We start from the raw sequence: 27,477 nt of genomic DNA on the forward strand, positions 1-27,477 counted from the left end.
AATTAATGGAGATTAGGGTTGTATTAAAGTCACCATAAAGTACCGCCTTAACGTTCAGATATAGGAAATTGCTTGTTATTTGTAAAGGAGTCACAATAATTGATACTGTTTCGGAAATCATTTTTGAAACTCAATTCTTGTCTATTTGAGATTTTGTCATCGGACGTACAATCCAGCTTATTGGACGTAAGTTTAAATACTCTATAGTTACTATTGAAAAGAAAAACTTGGTCTTTATAATGAAATGCGAAAAATTCGAAAGCTGTATTTTTTTTGGTAAATAATCCATTTTTTGAAGAAAGATAATATTTCTCAAAATTATATGGCAAATTTTCATTCTCAAGGATCTCAAACATAGATTTTGGCTCAAAAATCCAAACATAGATATTACTAAAATAAAAGAAAATTATCGCTCTCATTTTCGAAAATAAAGTAATATTTCAAAAATTTTTAAAATATGTTAACTTTTTCGAAAATTAGGGTCTTAAAGCTTTACAATTAATTTAAATTGTAAATTATTATTAAAATAAACAATCAGTTCATTGGAGCGACATTTTGGGCTCAAGTAAAAGTAAATACAGTAAAAGTAAAATTTAAAAAAAAATAAAAAAATTACCAAAACAAAAGTTAAATTCTAAAAACGCAACTTTGCACAAACAAATATAAAGAAAATTCACTAATTTTAACAACACATAAACTATAACACAAACACTTTATGCAAAAAATTTTCCAAAAAAACACACTTTGTAAACCAACTTAATTGAACTTAGTCTAGACTTAATCACGGGCACACAAAAACTTTTCAAAAGAAAAAATTATACCAATTTTTATTTGGTACATTATTGTGATAAGTACATAAATTTTCCTCGGAAAAATTCACAAATAGTTTGAAAATTTTTAAATGTTTGCACTCCGACTGATCCGTTTAACAACACCACAGTGAGGTGTTCCTCTGTGTTCTGAAGTAATGGCTTAAGCTATGCAGTAAACGAAGCAGTCATTTTGTTGTTTATGTATACCTACCTATATGTATATGTTGCTTACCTTTTTCTGTGACTTAACTTAAGTAAGATAGTATATATCCTAAACGCAAGTGAGTAAACAAAAACTGGTGAGTAATCTTTTTGTTTTCTAGAAATATAATAGAAATGTTCGACGATGAACCCTGGTTGCACGGAACGTGATGTGATTATGCTGTATAAAAAGATCCTTCTTTCTTCTTTGCGCATAATCAATTTAATAATCAAAATCACAATTACAACCACAATCAAAATAATATAACTGGATAAGTGGCCGAGCGAAATTATATGTATTCGTATGGAGTGTCAATAAGGATAAAAAATAATGATGTGGATGGCCTCTGTTATAGACGTATGTCTGAGAAACGGAGGTTAATCACATTATTAATATTACAAAATAATATCCTTATAGGCAAGATAGGCCACCGTCAAAGGGCATAATATTTATAGACTGTATGTGACAGATTAGGATAGCCCATTTCCTCGATCTTACCTCGTAGGTTGGAAGAAGTTGAAAAGTTCTTCACTGTTGACTAAAGTGAATAGAAAATTTGGAGTGAACTGATTGATTTTGTGAACATTAAATTTTGTATGTTTTAGAAGTTGCTGCCAATTAAAAATGTAGTCCTATTCAAAAAATACGCGTTAATCTAAAAAAAATATTTCATCTATAAAAAACTAGATTTCGAGAATGTGCGGTGGAATGTCACTAGTTGTAATTAATCGAAACTATTAAAATTAAAATAAACTATTAAATTAAAGTTTTTGGTAGACTTCCTTCATCAGTAAATAATTATGGTAATATGTGCGATTTGAACTCAACTTTTTTAGTAATCTTGTATTAATTTCTCTATGTAAGCAAATTTTTACATCAAACTTTGCATTTTTGCTTATTTTGACCCTATCTAACCACAAGATCGACCGTAGCGAGTATATACTGTAGCCTGTAAATGTTTAATAGCTGTACGGGTATAACAGAATGTGTATGCCGGACCTAAGTACGATGCTAAATAAACATTTTTTTCAAAAAACGTAGCTAGTGTTTAAATGCAAAAATTAAATCCTAAGAATATTTGACCTGATAAAACGTGATGCAGGTCCAAATATAATAGGTACTGAGAAAAGATGCTCCTCACGTTTCACATACTCAACTCCGGTCATTTACCTTTAAATTTTAAAAAGGTAATATTAGTTAAAGGTTCGATGTATTCATATGTTGCATGCTTTATCCGCCTAGCAGCTCAGCTTGCTTAGTATCTCTCTTATAAGACGACAACACATCAGTAAGAAAACTTAATGATTATTTTACTGTTCATATGTGTACAGTAACAACCATAAAAGATTACTTAAGTCCATTTCAAAATTAAAAACTTTTAAGAAAGACAACTATACTGGATTCGAGGAGAAAAGGTACTTAAGCTATTTTGTTGAGTTATATTTATATTTTAAAAAATTTGTAGAAGAGTATATGCACCCGAATATAAGCATATTGGAATCAATAAAAGATTCCGCACTAATCTGATGGGAATACGGTAGTTGCCTGATGTCGAATTTTCTGTATTACGCATAAAAATGTAATAAAAGACTTGATACCATGACAAATTTAGAAAGTTAAATTAAAATTGATAAAAAAGTTATAAGCATTCAAAGATTGTTGCCCATCTCCTTTTAGCAAAACAAAGTTTTATATGTATTTTATATGTATCACTATGCTGATATCGGGCAATGCCGTCACTAATCTATATCTTTCTCCTTTTTTAATTAGGAATTTTAAACGTTCATATTTTGCGTACTTCTAAAGATTTTCAAAAACCAACATTACATTTCTGTTGGTCCAATGAGAATTCGTCACCTGAAGTGATAAAAAACTTTAGTCAACATGTCTATTGGTTCTCGGTCAAATTAGCTCATGAAGTGGTATTTTGTAGATCTCTGATCCAAAGTCTCCATGGATCCAGATGCAAACGCTTTTGCACGACGATCCAGATGCAAATATTTTAAAGTTAAGGGTATAATCGTATAAATGTATATACGCGTTTAAAAAAAAAATTTTATGTGAAGTAGGAAAAACGCATATACCTTTACCTAGTCATTTATGGACATTTCAAGAACGTAAGCATTTATGATCGTGTCCAGAATTGTAGATTTGACCTTCAATTAATTTGAGTTCAAGTAATTCAAATTATGCAAGTTCTTTTAAGCTTCATGATATTTGTCGCTGTAATTTTTAAGTAAAGGATATTATAAATTAATTTGAGATTCCTTTCACAAAAATAAGAATAAAAAAGTTTGAAACATTTGATCACCGAATTGACTTGCTCAAAGTATACGATTATAAAGTTTTACAACAAAAATATTGAAACCATTTATGATCACATATTTATGTGGAAATAATCTCGCATTTTTTTTTTTTTTTTTTTGCAATATTATTAATTGCAATTGACTTTGATAGACTTGAATGGATTAATAGTCTCTTTTACAATAAACGTCATGTATACACATTTAATACTGTATTAAGAGTGTGTTTTGCGTTCCATTCTCATTTTTGCAAAAGAAAAAAGATGATGAAACGCTGTTGTAATCAATTTAAAGAAAAAAATTACTGGAGGAAAAAAGTACAAAAGGAAAAAGTTTGGAAAGTTCAGAGTTGTTAAGTTATTGAATGAAATTTCGCATCTCGTCAATCAATTCATCAATTTATCGGCCATCAAAATAATATTAAAAGAGTTCAAGAAAACACTTTTTCTGTGGACTATTTCTGGATGGATTTCACCTGATATTTGGAATGGTTTGAAACGGGATTCAATAAAAAAATTTCCATTTTTTGAAACAAATTTTTTAATAAATTTTACTGCATATACATAATTTATAAAAAAAGAATGGGAAGCTTTTGTGACATAATTCACATGGTTTTTTTTTATGAAACTACAAACAGAATAAACGTGCAACAGAGATAAACATACAAACAAAAAGACTACCTGTTGGCTCCAGACCAGCCATGCACTACACCAGACTAGCATTAGCACTAGCATTGGCACTGGCACAGTGAAGTGTGCTTGTATTTACAAACATCAAAATGTAAAAATGTTTTGTATGTGTGTAGTATTCGTAATTCGTAAATCCAGATATATTATCTCTTTCTATATAGTTCAGAGGTTGATCATATCAAACTTGCACTTCATAATTAAACGATGACATTTAATTTTAATGATCAGTAGTCCCCAAAGTCAATTTTGGAAAGTGCTGCCTACCGGTCAGATTGTACAGAGTCGAAAGCAAAAGCCGAGAGGATATTAATAAAAGCAGCAATATGAAGGAAAAAAATGCAGGAAAAGATATAGGAGTAAAATTCTCGAACATTTGGGGGTGAGTATACCAAGTGCAGAGAGTTGGGGTTAGATCTACCTAAATCGTGGTTCTGCACGGACTGACTAGTGGGAATCACTCCAAAAATTTATTTAAATACTTTTGTACTTAAAAAATGTATAATCTACTAAATTTACTTTTTTACACTAGTACACTGTTTCTGGTGAACATGTGTACCAAATATCGGCGTCGCTTAATCACGTCTTGCCCAGTTGGCTCCGCTATTCAGATTCTTTGGCCTCGCTTATCTCGCGAACCAGATATGACATTAACACGTGACCGGGCTTATTCGACGCGTAATCGCGTAGTTTTATGCTGAATTAGTTGAGCCGTGGAAAAAACTGAACTCATTTATCTATGGAGATATGATCGTTCCAGCATAAGCTGCAGTACATGTTCGAAGAATAATCTATGAAGGCTAACAAGACCTTGTTTTTAATGTTTTTTCCTTCCTCTGGGAAGCAATTCGCATGGACTGCAGGGGTCGCACTCACACGACTTCAGTACCACACCGACTAAGTACTGCCAAATTATTTTTTATAATATTTCTTTTGTGTCCTTATTACATTTTTTCGATACAATGTGCGCAGTTTTCGCAGAAAAAAAAACGATAAAATTTTTCTCCTTTCTTGAAAAGAATTTAGTTCTCACTTCTCTTAATAGTAGTAAAAAGTGCTTATTTTTAAGAAGTACTTCTCTTCCGGACTAATAGTCTGTACTTATACAAGTATCATCTATCTGTGTATCTGTATTTCTATTTTTGCACACGCGGAATTATATCTAACAAGTGGTTTTATTTTTACTATTGTACGTCGTAATCTGTATTCGACCAGTACAAAATGATATCAAAAGCCCTACAGAAAATTCTAATTGACACCACGTTTTTATACCATGTATATGAAATACATCAAGGTATATTAAGTTTAGTCCTAAGTTTGTAACGCTAAAAAATGTTGATGCTGTCTAAAATGTCTATCCGTCCGTCTGTTCGTCTGTCTGTCCGTCTGTCTGTCAACACGATAACTCAAAAACGAAAAGAGATATAAGTTATAACGTGCTCTGGACGTAAAAAGTAAGGTCGAGTTCGTAAATGAGCAACATAGGTCAATTGGGTCTTGGATCCGTAGGACCCATCTTGTAAACTGTTAGAGCAAAAGCTTAAATACAAAAAATATTGCTTATAAAAAAATAAACAACTTTTGTTTGAAACATTTTTTCGTAAACATCACTGTTTACCCGCTAGGGTAAATTATGTGCAAATTTTTAATATTTATTATATGGGAATATCAGTTACATGTGTGTGGCTATCTAAAAGTGGATATCTTTCTTTATTTGCATAACGTAAAAAAACAAACGATTGGGTCATAAACACTGTCTATACATGGTATTTCAACAATTAATTAATTCAATTGTTTGTTTTCACTTGTTTATAATGTGTTTTGTAGCCTTAATAAAGTTCATTTCATGGCGTATTTAAAAAAGCAACTCCTCTGGGAAGTAGAAGAGAATTTCAATAATTTTAGAAATTGAACATTAAATTCTAACAAAAAAATTTTCTGGGAAATTTTAATTATTTTTATTATTACATTATAAGTGAGAAACGCCCTGTATTTTTCTTTTTTGGACATTTTAAAAATTTTTACCTAAATGTATTTTTCTTTTTTGGACATTTTAAAAATTTTTACCTAAATGTAGATTCCGAAAAATAAACAAATTTTAAAATGAATTTATACAAATAAAAATTTTTATCAAAGAACACAAAATATACAGGGTGGATAATTATACCATGTATGCGTGTAATATATATCAAGGTATACTAAGTTTAGTACCAAGTTTGTAACGATTAAAAATATTGATGCTACGGACAAAAATTTGGTATAGGTTTTCATAAAATTGTGTTCACCTAATTATTCCCTTTCCGGTTGTCTGTACGTCTGTCCATCTGTATGTCAATACGAAGATAACTCAAAAACGAAGAGATATCAATCTGAAATTTTTATAGCGTGCTCAGGACGTAAAAGTGAGGTCGAGTTCGTACATGACCTACATGGGTCAATTGGGTCTTGTAAACCGCTAGAGATAGAAATTAATTTTGTAAACCGCTAGAGATAGAATAAAATGTAAAAAATGATCCTTATAAAATAAACAACGTTTGGTTGAAACATTTTTTCGTAAGCATCACTGTTTACCCGTGAGAGCGCAAATTAGGCGCAAATTGTACAGTATGTACAACAAGCATTTTTCATCGTAACCATTTTTTCAATAATCGTCAACTTTCGGAAGAAATGCGACTCAAAAATATGTCATTATCGAAACACGCTTATATACAATAACAATCGAAAGAAAACACGCTTACTACGGAAAAATGCTTTTGTCAAAAACTGCCAAAGGCAATAGAGGACATTCGCCTGTGTCCATGACTTAAAATTGTCGATAAACATTAAACGTATTTTATTTCGATTAAATGCAATAAAGACATATTCTTAAGTCGCGTTTACTCCGAAAGCTATTGTTTTTCGAAAAAATGTTTTAAACAAAAATTGTTTTCTTCTCTAATTTAAAGTGCTATTCTATCTTTTGCCGGTGAGGATCCAAATTGCCTATTAATAAAACTCGAAGAACTAGGTCAAATCTGATGTTACACACAACATAATGTCCCCCATCAAATTCTGCAAATTAACCGTTATAGACTAAAATGGCCCACCAAACCGCTGTATATATTCAGTACGAAGGGGGTAATATAATTTTTTTCAGAATAAAATTCTTTTTGAAAATGTTCTTAGTGAGAAGCTCTTGTGGAATTGTGGAATCAAAAGCAGAATTTTGCATTGTTTTTTTTTTGTTCAATATTATTATTGAGACAAAAATTCGCGACATCGCGAAAATTCTGCATTTTGTATCAAAAATTATTTTTTATCTTTTCTTCTGAGAAATTGGTTTTGATTTGTTTGTAAATCCAGTGTTGTAAATCTTATTTTCGACCAAAAGTTTGCATTTAGATGTTAGATTCTAAAAATCATATTGACAAATTACTGATTTTTTGTTTGTTTCCACAGAAGTTACAATAACCGAACTTCGTAAAGTGGCAGATAACGTAAAAATAAAGACAATTTCTTAATACATATACAGTCGGGAAAGCGTTTACTAAGAAATTGTCATTATTTTAACATTATCTACCATTTGGTATTTTGGTACAGTCCTGCTGTTGAACCAATCTGGATATTCTGCTTTTAATGTACGCATATACGTTTTCTATGTTTAACATGTGTATGTAAATATACACGTACATTTTTATAACATACGTTTTATGTATTAACATTATATTATGAAATGAAAATGACTATTATTTACAAAAAATTTCAAATAATATTTTAATGTGCTACGTTTGTTACTGAAAATAAAAACACACTAAAAAAATCATTAAAGGTATTTAAAAAATTGATACTGGGATAATACAGGTTATATAGAAGCTAGTTACTCTTGTCCATAATGCACTAAATTACAGGAGTTATTTTATCATTTAAATAGGTTCAGTATCACGTACTGAATGTAAATGCACAAAATCCTTACAAAAATAGGCGGAGGAAGTGCCTCCATTTTAGGGAAAACCGTTGTAAGCTATATCTCTATAACCGTGCACTTTAAACCAAAAATGGTAATAACCTTTATTGTAGATAATTAAATTACCTACCTTTTTTGTTAAATAATTTTTTTTTTTAAATCACTATCTGTTTATGACTTATACGACTATGACGATTTACTTATTGACTATTTGACCGATATTTCTTCTAATATTTGTTTAAACAGGAAAACGATAATAACTTTTAAATCTTCAAATTTTCTAAAACTTTTACTTTAAACTTTTTTTTCTAAAATTAATATTTATGAAGTTATACCGCGTTTAATGTTGCAACCACCAAGTGCAAGATTAATAAAAAAAAAAGTATACATAGTGTAATGATAATTCAATAAATATATAGAAATGTTAATGTTAGTGACATAATTAGCAATACATAATTTGCGTTCTTACCTGCTAAAGCAGCGACCACCCCTTTTTTAAGATTAAAAAAGAAATTGACTAAAAACATTAATTTTAATTATCTACAAAAAAGGTTTTTCCATTTTGGCTTAAAGTGCACGGTTACGGGGTTATAGGCCGTAGCGGTTTTTCTCAAAATGGCGGCACCCACACCCACCCCCAAATTTGTAAAAATTTTCCGTATTTACATTCAGTACGTGATAAGAAACCTATTTTTAGAAAATAATACCTCCTGTAAGTTAGTGCAAGAAAAAATTTTCAATTCTCTGTAGTCTGAAGTATGTAGTACTATCATACTATTATAATAATTTGGTTGTTTGGATGTTTGTTGCTTGATCCCGCAAAAACGCCTGAACGGATTTTGATGATTAACGCTAGAATTTTCTTCATCTCGGGAAAAATGTAAAGTTCTTGTGGGATTATCAAAAATCGAACTACAGAACGAATTCACTAGAAATTTGGTATAGAAATATCTTATGGAACATTATTCCGCCACAACAAGAAATAATTTACGCTAATTTTAATTTAATTTAGAAAAAGAATTGGGGGCTCCAAGCTAAAAAAACTCCATGAAATTGGGGGATAAATAAGGGCCAATTAAAGTGAAATGGACAGGTGGAATTAAAATATTTCATTGAAGTGGAAGGTTAACTGCTAGTTGTAGCAAAAATCATTTTGTTTTTGTGAACTATAGGTTGGGTTAGGTTATATTTGCTGTCCACGAAGGACACACTTAGGCTAAAAGATTAACCATGAAAAAAAACAGCTTATAGTATTTAGAATGTTAATTGACAAATATATTTGTTATTATTATTGAATTTTTTCTACGCGTAATAATTGCTATTAAATTAAGAAAAAAGTTTACAAATTTTATTTAAATAATGAACTGGTAATTCATAATAAAATATTGAAAGAAATTAGTTAAACAAGAAATATTTTTCTGTGATACGGCGCTTATTTTCGTTCTGCAATAAGCGAATATCCAACGATTTGAAGTTTATAATAAAATAAAAGAAGAAAACTTTTTTACTTTCTTTTAAATTCACTTGAAGGGACGAGATCAGGTCAAATTGATTGATTGATATGTGCTAAAAATATGTCAATCATGTTTCAGTAGAATGTTACAAAATTAAATAAATTTTTTTTTCATTTCGATTTGAATCAATTTTTTTTCTCATTTTTATCGCAATGAAATAATTTTTTATATTTATAAAACCTATTTACAACAAATTGTAAAGTTTGATATATTTATATTTTTTGGGGGCGGAGAAGTGGGTGTATCTCATATTGTGTTGGATTGTTCATTTTTTTGAAAAAACTATCCAAATGGCAGTGGCGTCAAATATAATTTTTTTGCAAAAAACATTTTTCTCTTATAAGCCAATGGAAGGCACAAATATAAGAATTATATGATTATAAAATTATTTGAGTAGATAAACTTAGTTTTGCCTGAAAATCATTGGTTAAAAGTGCTTTTGATTGTACATTTGCGGTCAGAAGTGGTTTTGGCTGACGCTTCTGGTCAAAACTAGCTTTAATCTCTAGACGTAAACCGTCATGAACTACTCGCTACAAAACAGTGCCAAAACACTTTCAGTCGAAACAACTCGAGGCAAAAACAACTCGCATTTGCCCAGCGACTGCGTTTACTCACTGATTCACGGGTTGGTAATTCCTTTAATGAGGCCAAGTTAGAATGGGTATACTATTTTTTTTTTTTTAATTTTTGACTAACCCTGTGATTGCGTTCATTCGCTGATCCACGGGTTAGTCATGCTTTTAATGAGGCCGAGTTGGCATGGGTGTGCGCGTTTTTTGGCCTTTTGGGATTAATCCTGTAATTGCGTTCATCCACTAATCCACGTGTGGGTCATTTTTGTAATGATTTATTTTTGTATCAAGTTGTTTTCATCGGAGTAGTTTGTGAATCGAGATTGTTTTTGTGCCGAGTTGTTTTTACCGGAGTTGTAATAGCCGAGTTGTTTTAGTATATAACCTCGCAAGTTAATCAGTTAAAATTACATCATCAGTTAAATTTCAGTAAAAAGCACTATTGTCGAAAGCCTACGGCTAAAAGTATTTTTGACTGATTTTGCCAGTTAAAGTAGTTTTGACCGGTTAAGAGTTTTGACTGTAACATAGACAATTTAAAGTACGATGTAGGTCATCATTTCGTACATACAATAATCAATCACTGATTGCAGGAAGTTTTTTAGACTAGTAGACTAATTTTTGAGTAGTATATTTGCATTTTCAATAGAACAAAATGAGTAATTCAATATGTGAGATATCTCTATAAGAGATAGTCCTGTAGTTCATCGCTCCTTTTTTCATTTGTCATGGTGAATCAATGCCTTTATAGGCGGTCTCAGTAAAAATTGTTTTTATTCTCTCAGGCTGTATGGGTGCGCGGGGCTTGTAGTTGCTACGTTATTCCGGTGATGTAAGTGGGACTACGTTGAACTTTGTAATAGCTCCTTGGAATCTCAGTTACTCCAATTTGACTGTATCTATTAAAATTAAATATTTTTATTATGAAACTAAATTTTTACATTTATTTCAAACTTTTGTGTACTTTATATAAGTCAAAGTCCCTCATACATGATGCTTGTAATATCTTTTTCTATCTCTAGACATTATACCACTTAACATATGAAGGTGACACTAAACACTTCAATGGAAAACGCACATTAAGTATTTTCGTTTGAACAAATATGCAGAAACGAAAATCATGTATGATGGACTTGTTGTTTCACTTATAAAGCAGTATGAAGCGTTTATGTGTTCGGTAAACACAAACATCCAAATAGAGTAAAGACACTAAAAGGTTACATATAATTTGAGTTACTCATATAGAACAAGACTGGCGGAGTTACGCCCTAGACCGGATATTAAGAAGACTCGATTCGAGTCCCGGCCGGCTGCTGTGTATTTTAATCGTTTTTGTCTATTTGTTCAAATGTAATAAAAATGATTGAACGTAAAATTCAGATAAAACTACAAATATTACCAGACACATGTATGAAATGTTACAGTTGAATTACTTCGCACGAATCTCCAATAACATATTCAGAATTTTAAAGTGTAGTTATAAATTCACATAACACATCTTTTATAATTTATGATTACTAGACACACGATTTTTATGCTTTTGCATACATAGGTTTAACTGGTAACGTTTCTCAAAGATGGATTGCAGTAGAAAAGCTGATTGCGGTAAAAACGTTCTGAAAAAAGACAGGAACTCAAGTTTAATTTTTATTAAATTCCTAGTTCTTAGTATTCTCTATAACTATTCACTTGAGTGAGCCGTACTTACGGCGACTTTGTACGACTTAAGGCGAAAACCAATAGAAAAATGTAATATGTATATTCAAAAATTTCAATGGTTAAAAAGAAACTGAAACTTTGAAATTCATGGATTCAAGAAAATAATTTGATGAATTTAAACTTCTAAAAGGTTAAAAATGCCTCTATTAATTATAAAAGACAAGTACTTAAGCTTTATGTTTGATTTATAGAAAATTTCATATAAGATCATATCTAGTATTGTATCAAGTAACAATATCCCTATATATTATAAATGTGAAAGTAAGGATGTTTGTCTGCTTGTTTGTTTGTTACGCTTTCACGCAAAAACTAGCGAATGGATTTTAATGAAACTGCACAACAATATACACCAGAATAACATATGAGCTATAATATATAAATATATATATATTTTTTAAATTTTTAATTAAATTTAATCTGAGATTTTACTGCTTCATCTATGATCATCATTTTAAATCATATTTTCTGATATACTTAATTATCATCTTTTCTGATATACTTAATGAAATATGACTATTTTACATATAAAAAAAAAGAAAATTATGCAAATATTTTAGCTGTGTTCAACAATCCCTTCGACTGTTATGGAAGTGAGGTGGAGGCTATAAAGCGGTGGTATTTTAAAAAAAAAATTTTTTACGGACACCATATGTCTTATAAATTAGCAAAATGAATTCAGAGATTAACAATGTTTCTATTGAAATGGAAAAATTTCAATTTCGGTACATACAAAGAAATAAAAAAGGGCTCGTACATAACTAGAAGTTACATGGGTAGTAAATTCAAAATTTCAACATTTTACTTCTATTTGTTTTTTAATGACAGTCAAAATCGGTTATAATGACATCAACATGAAGTCAACAACAATTTTGGTCGTTATAAATGATTTGTATACATTTTTATATTAAAGTGAAAGTATGTGCATATCTACTCATTATCACAATTGATCGCTATAACAGATATATAACAAGATCCAAAATGATGTTAAGAAAGCTCAAAATAAAGTTTACAAGGTTCAAAATATTATTATGGTGTGTTTTTGTTTTAGGTTGTTGTCTACAAACAATATTGAAAAATGTTGGATACTACATCTTACAGCAAAGTATGTATACACATGCTTAGCACACATACATATTCAAATGTAGTATTAGTTTTAACTCTACTATACTGTACTGTATGTATTCGCTATGATAAATAATAATAATAATAAACATATGTGATTCTGTATATAATAGACATCTCTCTTACACTACTTATACTCTAAATATAATTGTTTCTGTTATACAATTAATTTAAATATATTTGATTAATTATATCTCAAGGATGAAGCCGCCAATAATTTTGGATTTTTTTTAAACTCAGATCAAATACATGAATGTCCAGTTAGTTATTTGAAAATATCTTAAATCTAGTTTTTTTTTCTAGAATTTAAAAAAAGTTAAAAACACAACCTTTTCTATATGCTCGGATAGGATCAATCGACTTCAAATTTTTTATGGTAAATGTATCATTATATTTTTAATAAGTCTATAAACAAATTCTCATTTTTGTCCTTATAATCAATTCGTCGTAAAAACCAATGCCCTTATTAGCTTATTTCCATATCAAAAATTTTTAATATCGCTACAATCAATGAAATACAATACGTGAGATGTATGTTTAACTCAATATTACAAGAATTTTAAATTATAAAATTCGAAATTCTATGTAAAATAATTTTTCGGTTATAAGATATATAAACAGCGTACTTACGTGCATCCCCTCATTTAAATATTTCAGCCTACTCGTTGAAACTAGTCAAAATAAATTCAAGTAAGCACAAAATTTCTATTATAATTTCGAACGCACTTTTTCGTGATTAAAATATTTTTGTTATTGTGTTTGCATGAATGTGTAAATAAATTCCACAATTGTTTATAAAACATAAAAATCCAGCCCATAGTCAGTAAACATTTGACTGCGAACAGGTAGACTTACAGACACAAAAATGGAAAATATTATCGATCAGAAAACAATATGTAAATGTAATATTTTGTTGAAACTCGATTCGAAGCCATCGCATCAACATCATTGTTGTTGTATGACGGAAAAATATACAATGGTTTTAAATTTCATGAAAATAAATTCTTATTTTATTTCTTACTTGTTTACTGTAAACATCCTCATTTCTCTCAAAGGCGGATGTAGAATGTTTGTTGAAAGGAGGCGATAATGAAAATTTCTATCGAACAAACATTAATAACACAGATCTAAAACCAAAAAGCTACACAGGATTTGTTTGACTGTTTCTTATTAAAAGAATATTAATCAATAAAAATCGCAAAAATATATAAAAATCTCTATCACGTAGGGTTTCTAATTTTTCGACCTTTTTTATTTCCCGAGGCACAGGAATTCTCGACCAGGATTTCTAGAGTTTCAATAAAACACGATATTATTTTCAAATTTTTGCTTTGTTTACAAATTAGACTGATAGATGAGCTTTTGCTTTATTACAAATTACACTGAGAGAGGATCTAGGCTCAATTCAATTAAACGGTAAATTTTTAATTACCCTTAACTGCCCTTATTAATCAACAAATCAACAATAAATTAAACAAACTATACTCGTCTGGTCTATATAAAAAGTAAAGAGTAGGGTAGTATTTAGCTTTTTTATTATTATTGGGTCCTTACAAGTTCCTAAATTTACAACGGTCTTTAACTATATAAAAAATAATTAATAAAAATAAATTAACAAAATTACTAGTAGATATTTAGATAGCACTAAAAACTTGAAGGTGGTAACAAAACAAACATTTTGCTACCACCTTAAACGAAAAATGACTTTTTTTATGTCACAAATCATAATTAACTTTCAATACTATTTTTTAAAATTTGAACATAGTATGCCAACTAAAACTAAACCAGCACTTCGCAAAATAATCAACAATGAGCAAAGTAATCAAATTTTAATTCAAAGCTTTTTCTAATAAAATAGGCTTTAGGAAATACAAGAGCATGAACAGCAACATCTGATAGGCGGTTTCTTATTTTTGTCACAATGTTTCCCGATAACGAGAAAATACGTTCATTCTCCGTCGATGTTGGCTTAGTACTCACTATAGTTCGTTGCCCAATAGACTCAAATAACTGAAATTCTTTTTTACTTTCTAGTAATATGAGTGTGGCTGGTTTTGTATGTACTTTCACTTGTCTAAATGGCCTTGTAAGTCGAATTTCAAATAAATCATGGTCGAGTTTGAGGTCCTCTTCATTATCTTGGTTTGCGGTGTTGGAAACTTTGATTGAACTATATTTTGAATTTCGATATAATCTATTATCTATGTGTTATATGCGTGTATTTATTAATTATCTTAAGGTAGCAAATCCGATAAAAGGGGTGGTAGGAGGGACCAAAAATTTTGTTTCCCTTTGCTTTTGTTTACTTTTATAATGTAAACTCTCCCTGTTTTGCAGAAATAACAGTACGTGTTGGAGAAAAATAGTGTTTATTTTTTAATTGAATCCTAAAACCATAAATTTTATCAAAGTTATTCCATTTGTTTTTTGTTTCCATTTCTATTCCATGTTTAAATTTCGGAAAATATATGTTATGTAGGGGAAAAAAATATAAAATTTCAGATTGATAGACCGAGCACACAAATAACTTAAATAAGTCGTTTATTCTGCGTTAAAAAGTTATTGCGTTAAAAAGAACAAACGGGCAACATACAAAACACCCTGTAAAATTCACGGATGACATATAGCATTATATGTAGTCCGTGCATTTTTTGTCACACAGAGACTGATACTATTATACCTAATATTTCTAACCTACTTTACACCCTCACGGGTGAACAGTAATGTTTGCGAAAAAATGTTTCAAACAAAAGTTCTTTTTGTAACTAACTTTTTTTTTGCATCTAAACTTTTGCTCTATCTCTAACGGTTTACAAGACCCAATTGATCTATTATCTTTGATATCTTCTTTCGTTTATTATCTTGAGTTATCGTGTTCACAGACAGTCAGACAAACAGACGGTGATACGGACAACAGGAAATGGACTAATTAGATGATTTTATGAATATCTATACCAAAATTTTGTTCGTAGCATTTATTTTTTTAAGCGTTACAAACTTGGGACTAAAAGTAGTATACCTTGATATACTTCATGTATACATGGTATAAAGTGTTTTACTTAAAACATGCGAATAAACTTATAAACGAACATTTGCAACCGACAAGAAGGGCTAAATCAAATAAGGGTTAAATTGATCCAATTCTTAAAAAACCAACGTAGAATGATGAAATGATGCCTAAGCAACATCTCAGAGGATGGGAATTGGGCTTACGAAAAAGAAAAATTCAGTGCAATAGATTATGCATAATAAATTATGCTTAAAATGTTTGAATTCATAATTCATATTGAACTCTTTTCAGGGCTGGATTTAGGACGAAGCCAGCAGGGCTGAGTCCTCAAGGTGTCCACCAGTCAAGAGCCTCAACCAATTCGAAGAAAATTTTTTGTCGATTTACTTTTTAATTCGACAAAAACAAAATTCTTTAACAGCAAGATTCCATGGTGTGGGCAATGTCATGGTTTTTTTATATCACATTTAAATTTCGCGTGCGATGTTAATAATCAGTTGCAGAATGTGCTCTGAAACATATTTGTGTGAAATTCATTTTTTATATGTAATATTTGTTAGTACACTCACTTACTACAGGGTTATGGCGTTGAGAGGTTGTTATTCACGTTTATTGTTTTGGACAGCCCGAACACAGAGTTAAAATAATAGACTGAGAATCTTGTAAATCATTATCCTGAAGATTTCGAACCCAATTTTGCCAATTTTGCGAAACATTACGATAGAAAGAAGGATGAATGAAACGAAAATATTCGGTATCGAATAATTTTGCAAAATAATATTCGATCAATCTACTTCCTGTAATGCAGAAATTACACTACGTATGTATTTATCGATGATGGTGGCAAATTGTATAGGTGAAAAATCTTTCTCGAAACTGAAGACTCAATCAATCAAGAACGCTTGTCGAAAAGCGTCATACTTCGTGGTATGAATTTTAACGATATTATCAACACTTTTGGGGACAAAAAATTGCGCAGAGCTTGTCCAGCTTGAGTTTACTTATACCTAAAGTAGTAGAAGATAGACAAAATCACTAATCAGAAAACTGGATTATTCAAAATGTAATTTTTTGATTTGTTTTTTATATACAGTCAAACCTGGATAAGCGAGAGTTCAAGGGAGCACAATCTCATTCTCGCTTATAGAGGTTTCTCACTAACCCAAGTTTCCCGCTAATGCAGGTACATGGGTAGCGTTTCTCTCATATAGAGGTACGCAGCAATAACAAGTCACAGCAAGTACGAATGTATGTATTTTTATTGAAGTTATAGTTCCTCCTAAATAATATAAATAAATAATGCTCGACTGTCGCTTATAGAGGTAAAGATAAGTAGCAGTCTCACTTACGGAGGCCCATGAGGGAAAAACGACTCTCTCTTACAGAGGTTTCTGTTTCTCGCTAATAGAGGTTTTGGGAGCTTAAAATGACGCATCCTGGCTATTACTCTCACTTACCCAGGTTTGACTGTAAATAAAATCAGATTTATAACAAAAAACAATATTTCATATTATGAAGCCAATTAATTTTTCACAATTTCATGAAAAATATTTCGAAACATTTTCATACGCAGGTAAAAAAAAATTAATGGTCCATTGATAAAATATATATATTTTTAAATATATATATATATATATATAAATATATATATATATAAATTCAATAACCATTCATTCAAAATTGAAATAAATATAATTTTTATATGGAGCACAATGTTCGTGGCATTTAAAAAATAATTCATATTTCAAGCATCGCTTTTAAAAAGTAGTAATTTTTAATAATAATAATAAAAAGCATTTAAAATCCTAAGGGGATAAGGTACTCTAAAAATGAAAATAATTTTTTTTTCAATTTCATTAGCATATTATCTCAAATGTACAGCTTTTTGATTATTTTTTGGAATTTAATTAGAAGGACATTTGAAAATTTAACTTTTTCGTTATCATCCGAGAAATAAATCTACCAAGGAGTAATATAATCTTAAATAATTTAATCCTCTCTCTTGCATAATTTTGATCATTTTGCGATTTATCTTTTGAATAAATATATACGACACAGAATTTTTGTATAACCTGCTTTTAATTAAACCTATCAGGTCTGTGCGCAAGGGAGGAGTTTTGGGGATCAAAACCCCTCCGTTTGAGAATATGTTCACATAAATTTTGAACTAACAATATAGTCCTGTAAATGCACCCATTTATGGGACGCATTTCCACTGAAGAATCCGATATCCATGCATATTTTGAGCCCGCTACATTCTTTGACTTTGTCTTTGAGGTATTTCAAACAAAAACTTGGATCTAGGCGAGACTATCGAACTAGCTGATGCTGCATAACATATTTTGATTGAAAGAATAGGAAACGTTGGAGAAGAGTCAGGAAAATTTTCAAAACCATGAGCGATATCGGCGACGAATTTGACATAGAAGTGCGGAAGTCAAGGTTCACGTCATAAGAGTTGAATCGTTTGAATGTACAGACTGATTCAGTTGAAGATTATAGATCGAATTTTAAATCATTTTCTCAATAAAATGAAAAATTTTGATGAAAACTCTTGTTCGACTTTTTGAACTAGAATATTCAATTTTGAACGATGATTCCCATGACATTTGGGTCGACGAAGTTCAACTTTGGCTAAACGGTTTAGTCCTCGCTCAATATACATCGTGGTGTAGAGGTCGTGCACGGAGTTTTCGAAAGGTTTTTTTCTGCTTCTCGTAGAAAAAAGAATTTCTTGTTTTATTGACTTTATGACGAACATGGCGAACAAAAGTTTGAATCCCTCCCTTAGATAATTCCTGCGTACGGGCCTGAAACCTACATGTTTAATTGATAAGCTTCTTATAATAGAACAATAAAATGTTGTAAAAACAAAAATTATATGATCAATTTCGGTACAAGAATATTTTTTCTGTATAAAAAAAGGTACAATATTAAGCCCTTTGTTTTAAGTCCTTAATTTGCATGTGGGACTTTTGACACTGTAGGTCAGCACTTAAAAAGTAATTTTTTAAAGTTAACTATAGTGGTGGAAAACAGGGTGAAATTTTGTATGAAAATTTATCATATTTTAATCAATTATTACTCGATTTTGTAAGTTCTTTCGTCTTTCAAAAGCTACATTATTAGTGAGTAACATGAGTTATTTTATTGATAGTTTATTTTTTAACTTCCCAGAGGAAATTAATGTAATGGGGCCGATTTTGAAAATCTCCAGTTTTGCAGATTTCCGCGGTTACAAGCTTTTCAATGTGATGTCTGTGTGTGTGTGTGTGTACGCATGTACACACACACATGTGCGTATGTTCGTTCGGATTCTTTCGTCTTGATTATCTCGCGAACCAGTTATGACATTAACACATGGCTGGGCTTATTCGACGCGTAATCGCGTATTTAAGATCTGAAAGAGTTTTCAGCAGAATAAGTTGAGCCGTTTTTTAATGATAATAAAAAAAAACTGGAAAAAACTGATTAAACAGAATCTGAAAAGTGGATCAAACACATCATTTATCTATGGAGATTATGATCGTTCCAGCATAAGCTGTCTATGAAGGCTAAGAAGACCTTTTTTTTAATGTCCCTCTGGGAAGTTAGTCGTGTGGACTACAGGGGTCGCACTCACACGACCTTAGTACTACACCGACTATGTACTGCCAATTTATTTAAATTAGAATTAAGCACCAAAAAAATTAAAATCCATGAAATCGTGGACAAAAGGAGCCATAAATGAGGGTAAGAAAAGTGAAAGCTATAAAGCGGCAGTCCTTGTTTTTAAAGTTGAAATTGCTCAGCAAAGCGTTGAGAATGTCGCCACATTCAGCTTTGAAGTATATACTTTCTTAAATGTCTCACTTTCCTCTTTAGGTACCCGGATTCCGGCCTATAACCATAATCAAAGTAAGTAATAATAACTGGTGTAGAATAACAAATCGAAACCCGTAGAAGATGTTTTATTAGTACATAAATAAATAAATGTTTAGGAATACTAAAGTATTAGTTGGAATTAAGTTGATGTATAGAAAGTATAATAGCTAGTTAGTTAAATGCTAGCTCAGCTGAAGCTCAGCCCGTCAGTGCAGTCAGATTAACAGTCAGAATAACAACATAGAATTATGATTCTAAAACAATATCAAATGCTTGAATAGAGCTAGTTGGTTGTTTTGTAAGGTATATATTCTAATAATTATCTATATAACTAGATGAAACCTAGGTAAGTAATTATACAGGGTATATCAAAACATTATACAATTTTTCAATACACTTCAGTTACTAGCTAAGTTTCTGTAGCCATGGAGTGTTTGACATGCTATTTACATCATATTTTCTGTTATTTTAATCGTAAATTGATTTTTTATGGTTTTAAACTCAGTCTACCGATTTTTACTCGTAATTCTTTTTTGGAAATTGCAAAAACGCATTTTTTCCTATCGATCCAACGTCCTAAAGTTCATATATGCAATCTCTCTTAACCATTTTCAAGATATTTTCAAGATATCCCAAAATTAAAAAAAAAATTTTTTTTCTTATTCTAGGCAGTACAAGCATCTATCAAATAATATGGAAAAATTTAAAAAATGAATTTGGTAAGGTTGTTATACTTTTCGAATTATTGAGCTTTCAAATTATGTACTTGTCTAATATTAGTAGAGACTTTTTTGACCCGTAGAATCGATTTTTGAGGATTTTAGACTCACTCGCTTTCTCAATTCACTGGAGATTGAGAGTGTTGTGGCATCTTCACTTTCCCGCTTTTTCAAGTGTAGTTCCATTTACATTATCAAGTGGAATAAATTATAAATACTTACATAATTATTTTAATAAAAATCCATTAAAACTGAAAACATTTAATGAAGAAGAAATTGTCCTTCAAAATAAAAATAAAATGTACATTTTTGTAAAATTTGGTAAATTATTTTTAAATAAAAAATTTTCTTAAAAAAAAAGAAGAATTGTACTCAGTGATGGCTTTAAAATATACCTTGAAGTCGTCTTTAATGTCCTCTAAGCCCATTTTCACGATTTTAAGACTCAAAGCTACCCCAGAACATGTATACATGTTTCGATATAAAATTTTGTTTGTTGTTCGAGACATTACCGGTTTCCATTTGAAAATACAAAATAATCTCCAAAATTGAATTGATGGTCAAATTCAAATTCACCACGCAATACAACTCTTTGAACTACCTTTTACACTATATACAGAATGTTCGATTTACATCTGGGCATAAAAATATCACGAGTATAACAGACTACATGCGTTAAGCAATGCATCAAAATAAGAGGTATTATAGGTGTTATATGAAATTGCAAAAGTGAATTGCATCGTGGCTTATCTGTTGTAGTTCATCTATTCAACTAAGAAACTCCCACTCTCCAAGCGTCTTACAACTATCTCAACGCATATCGAAGCTTCCACACATATATATAATACCTTTCACTTAGATGCATTGCTTAACGCATGTATTCCGTCATACTCGTGATATTTATATGCCTAGATGTAAATCTAACATTCTGTATATATCTAGTGGAAGTCAATTTGTTAGCTGACAGATGATTTGTGCACATATGTTTTGTTATTTCTCTTTAAATAGACCGTTGCCATAATAGACCTAAACACTTAAAAAAAATGGGAAAAATTGAACCATTTGTGTGGTTTTCTTGTGTATGGGATATAGGAAGTCGCTAGATTGCATCGATAAATCACACACATAAAACTACATGAAATTTAACATTTGTTGTGATATTTCCTATATACACACCCAGCAGCCCAATAAAAAGAACACGACTTCATTCATGCTGCAGTCAGTCACGGTGTCTATAGGCACAAAATCATATTTAATAAAAACTGGTATAGAACAAGCTTAAGGTAGTTCGAGCGCCCAGACAATTTTAAACTTGTGGTTGAAATTATTTGTACCTTATTTTCAACTTTGATGATTCAACTTATTTTCAAATCTCTTTTTCGTATACTCTTCAATTTGAGTATTATTGCTTAAATTCTGACTAGTGTTATTCTAATAGGAAGATAATTGAATAATAAATGTAGAAATCGTTTTGTCAGATACTTTAGGTGGTACAAGGTGGCCAAGGCAAGTTTAGACTTATGGTTGAAATTTGTACCATATTTAAAACTTTGATGTTGAATTTTTTTATAACTCCATGAATGTAGACGAAAAATAAGAACACAATTTTTCGATATCTGCCTTGGTTTTCGAAATATTGAAAGCTAAATAATTAAACAATATTTTCAATTTTTGATATTTTGAAAATTACTTCAGATATCGAAAAATTTTATTTTTACTTTTCGTGATATATTGTCAAGTTATAACATAATTCACCATCAAAATTGAAAATATATATTTTGTCATTTATGTCCCCACTACCGTGTTCATACATCCTTAAGAAGCCGGGCACAACGAGTTTATTTTTGTTTTCAATAATTTATGAAGGTTTTGACTTTAATTTAAATAGTTTTTTTTTTGGAGAAAACTGTGAATACATATCATCCAACTACCGTTTTCCAATAACATCAATGTTAAATATGCCTACTTTTGAAGTCCTTTATTTATTTAAATAATCGAGCAACCTCCCCCCCCCCACTTAATATTTTCAGAATTTAATTAGACTTAATTCAACTTCATCTTTAAAAAAAAAAAAATCAAACCTTTTGTCAAACCCACTTGAAAAAGAATACACAAAATTTTTTAAAAAGGTTTTTGTATTTTAAAGTGTCTTAGTGGCTTTTGTGACATTGTGTATAAAAATTTTCAGAGCATTAAAAGTAGTGTAATACAACCCGAATATGCATACTATCAGTGAATACGTACATACCTACGTAAGTAGTCGAGTAATGCCCTAAAGCTATCAAATACACAAAAAGATTTTATGTAATTTCACATTTTAATTTTATACGAATGAGATGTTGACGAGCCCTTTTTTATCCTTAAACTGTTTTTAAATCATTTGTAAATTATATATATAAGAAAATAATCAAACATATGTTTTTTCTCCATTAATGTGAAAAATGGACATAGTTAAAACAAGTGAAAACAAATAATTGACTGAGTTAATTGTTGAAATACCATGTATAGACAGTGTTGATTACTCTCACTGTCACATTACAAATACATACATGTGACACATATATAACTGATTTTCCCATATAATACATACTATACAATTTGCGCTCTCACGGGTAAACAGTGTTGTTTACGAAAGAATGTTTCAAACAAAAGTTGTCAATTTTTTATATTTAAACTTTTGTTCTATCTCTATTGGTTTACAAGATGGGTCCTAGACCCAATTGACTTATGTTGCTCATTTACGAGCTCGACCTCACTTTTTACGTACTAAGCACGCTTTAAAAATTTCAGTTGATATCTCTTTTCATTTTTGAATAATCGTGATAACAGACGGACAGATGACAGACAGACAGCCAGACAACCGGAAATGGACTTATTAGATGATTTTATGAACACCTATACCAAAATTTTGTTCATAGTATTTTTAAGCGTTACAAACTTGGGACTAAACTTACTATACCTTGGTATATTTCATACACATGGTATAAAAATGGAAAAGTTATCACATATATACATAGTACTCTAATCAAATAAGGTGAAACTCAAAGAAATCTGAAAAGTAGCAATGCCCTCCCTACCTATGCCAAGTATAAGCTTTTTACCTAAAGAATGCCAATTTTTATATGAACCGAAAAAAAGAGTATTTTCGGAAAAATATACGATTTTCCATGTTTTACCGCATTTTTGTTTGCAATTTACTCTAAAATTATGCATTTAAGAGAAAAAATAGGCTCACCCAAAGTTGACGAACGTAAAATTCCGATTGATTTATGTATTTGATTTTCATATTTTTTTTCTGTCTTTCATATTTTCTGAAAAATCGACATTTATGTACTATTCTCCGTGTATTTTTAAAACTGTGCATTTTAAGGAACAAATACTTCAGTTAAAATTTGCCAAGCGTAAAAGTTCCTACTGATCTGTATATTTTGATTGTTACCAATCTTTCGTATTTTTTGAAAAATCTATATTTATATAAAATTTTCGCAGTTTTTTAGAATTTATAAAAAAACTTTGCTTTTTATAGGCAAAACATTGTAGTTCAAAATTGTAAAGTTTGAAATTTTCAATCGATCCGTATATATTATTTTCGCCACTAGAGCGCGCAAAACAAACATTAATATGTAAATTTTAGTCTGTCTATTTTGAGCGAAATGTTAATTTTTCGTAACCGAGATATAGGAAACCAATTAATGTAAGAAATCGAATATTTTCTAATCCAATACACTGATTTTTTACAAGGTAAGAGTCTAAATGGCCGAGCTGTCTAAGGCGTCGTCTTACAACGTAGGACTATTTAGACTTAGGTTGCGGGTTCGAATCCATGCAGCGGCAGTGTGTACAATTTATAATTAATGGGAGTGCATAATAGATCACATTCACATTAATCACAACGTGACCGACTCCACCCACTTCAAAAATGTAATTGTAAATATGATTGTAATTAAATAAATAAAGATTAACAAATAATGGTGTGGGTGGCCTCTGTGATAAGGCGTATGTCACAAATACGGAGGTTAAACCCCCATTATTAATAATACAAGCTAACATTAGGGGATCACATAAAAAATCGGCCAAAGTTGGTAAAAAACGATTTACGTAGTTCCGTATAAAAAAAAATATTACTAAACGAAAATTTAGCCCTGAATAAACCAAAAAAGAACGTTTTAGCAAATTTGAAAAATATTGAAAAGTTTATTCAAAAATCGATTTTTCGATAAAAAAAGAAGGTTTTTTTGAAATTCCAATAACTCATAACATGCCCTTCGATCAAAAAATCGGTTATGAAACATTTTGAAATACTATATTAATTATTTATCAGCAATGTGTTTCGATTCGACAAAATTGTGTGATAATAATATCAGTATTTATAATGTTTTACTTACATGACTCGTTGCTGATTACGTTTCCTTAATACTTCATCACGCCGTAACACATCAAGTATAATTTCCCGTTCACGCGGTGTTAAGCGTAAAGCTTCTAAAATCACTAGCTCTTCCGGATCTTCAGGCTGTGGTTTGGCCACTGTATTCATACGACCAGTCGACATATTTTAATCCCTAAAATCACAAGAAAAAAAATCATTTATACTCTTAAAATTACATTCAAATATTTTAAAATACGGGGTTATTTTTAAAGAGTTTAATCCATAATAAGAAAAGGTGCATTTGCTCATTTTACTAGCAAAAATTCAGCATTTAGTTTTTTTGTGGGAACTTATTAAAAATCAAACATGTCAACACTGTGTTTTTTTTTTAATGGAACGACATATTTTATTTAGTAGATTCTTATTCTTTGCACAAAAAAACAATTTTTGTTCGGAAAATTTTTATTTCTAGAATTTATTTATTTTCAGGTAAAAATGTTTCCGCCAAGTAAATTATAATCAGCAAATATTTCTTCTTATACTAATCTAATGGCTTTTGTCCATAATAAAGCCTAAAATCAAGCATCCAAAATTGCTGAAGAAAATTAGTAGATTTTTTTTTTTAATTTTAACTCATATTTTGGCCTAAGGAAGAGGGAGGCAAAACAAGAATTTTACTCTTGATGGAGCCTTAATTTTGGTTTAAAAATTGTATAATAACAGAATTTTGACATAATCAATTTTCAGCCAACTAAATCAGTGATATTATATCTCTCTTTTCCCCTCCACTGATTGTTAAGATCGAGCCTTGCTGCAAAACGGCATACAGGTAGATATGCTTGACTGGTATTAAAATCTACAATCATGTACCTTACAAAAATTTTTACCGTGCATCTCCCGGACTATAAGTACGCATTTTAAAATTAAAATATATGAATATTTTACTCATTATATTCTGATTTTAAAACATCAAATTTTCAATATTAAACCAACCAATGACAATTTTTATTCCTAAAGCGATGTATTTTTTTTTCCAAAAAACAAACCCATGTTAATTTATATTTATTTGTCACAATAATTTGCTCTTTAGTCATATTTTCTCCTAAAATGTAGACTGTGTCGAAAATCCACGATGGGGGATGGTGTGAAAATTAATTATAGGGTTGTTCAATAGACAGAACGATATAACAGTTATAAAAGCAGCAGCTGGTTTCAACAATTGAAGGGTTTTCGAGAAGAAAAACTGATTTTTCCAAATTTCGGGTTTAAAAGTAAAAACCACCGATTTATAGCCTCCACCCTCTCTTGATATGCGCAGTTTTCAATTTTGTTAAATGTAAAATAGTCATAATTCATTGAGTATATCAGAAAAGTTGGCCATGTTTGTTTGACATTTATACCTAATTTTATATTTTTACAGAATTATTTAATTTATGATTCAAAATGATGATCATAGATCTGTTCCATCATAGATCTTGTCCATCTATAATCATCATTTTGAATCATAAATGAAATAATTCTGTAAAAATTTAAAATAGTAAATGTCAAACAAATCATGGCCAGATCTATGAACATCATTTTGAATCATAAACTTAAGATTTCTGTAAAAATTTAAAAAATTGGAAATGTCAGATTATATCTTTTTTTTTCATATATCGTTATAACTTATAGTTCGTGTGTTATTCTGATATATCAGCTATATTGCTGTACAGTTTCATTAAAAACCATTCGCTAGTTTTAGCGTGAAAGCGTAACAAACGAACATGCTTACTTTCACATTTATAATATATAGGGGCACAAATTGAATTAGTAAGTTGAAATGGGCCACTCGTTATATCATAAAGTTTTTTCTTTATGCTTTAAAGAAAAAAATTATTATCTTTTTAGATGCTTTTAATGATAGGAAAATATGACCTTAGTGACAGCTCGCGATTTTTTTTTTTTGTAAAATATTTCATATTTATTTATTAAAACGTTCATAAAAGCGTTTCAATTGTTTCCATTAGAGCATAAATAAAAAACTGTTGATATAACCAGTGCTCACATAGTCACATCTCATTGTAAATTCGCCTTTTGCAGACGCTTTCCACCGACAAGGCCGAATATGTATTTTATGTGTAATATAGTGTGGCATAGTTAGTATTCGGAAACGGATATTGTTGCTACTGGCAAACATGTCCATTGAGATATAAGTATATTTGTATTAGGTAAATCTCAAATATATACTAAAGGCATGTTTGATTTTGGGACCGTTCCTCCGTTTATACTTACTTTGATAATTCACCCAAGATATTACGTAGGTCATGAACAGGATGTTAGAAAAATTATATTTGAAAATTTCGTGATTTTAAGATAATTAAATGTCAGCGCTTGCATTATTTTTGATATTATGATATACAATTATGGCGGCTTTGGTTTTCAAAAACTCTAAAGGAAAATTTTCGAAATTATTTTCTAGAAATTTTTTCACTTTTCGAAAATCCTTTACAAGACCACTAGTTGAAGCTACCTAATTTTTTGCAACTCCTTATTCCTTATAGTATTGGGTTTATTTACGAATAAATTTAGCTACTGACGATGATTACGTTACAATTTAAATATTCATAATTAGCGAAATGTAAGCCTGTTGTATGTTTTTAAAT

At 30.1% G+C, this 27,477-nt stretch overlaps 1 protein-coding gene across 1 annotated transcript in view; it reads right to left on the bottom strand.

Moving 5' to 3' along the window:
- Positions 1 to 25,018, bottom strand: part of LOC123305822 (serine-rich adhesin for platelets-like) — a 233,997-nt gene extending 208,979 nt beyond the window's left edge. The window contains exon 1 of the mRNA XM_044887655.1: positions 24,855 to 25,018. Within this exon, the coding sequence (XP_044743590.1) occupies positions 24,855 to 25,018 (164 nt within the window). The remainder of the gene's footprint in view (positions 1 to 24,854) is intronic.
- Between the last annotated feature and the right edge of the window lie 2,459 nt (positions 25,019 to 27,477).

Source organism: Chrysoperla carnea, chromosome 1 (genome assembly GCF_905475395.1).
Source record: "Chrysoperla carnea chromosome 1, inChrCarn1.1, whole genome shotgun sequence".
NCBI lineage: Eukaryota > Metazoa > Arthropoda > Insecta > Neuroptera > Chrysopidae > Chrysoperla > Chrysoperla carnea.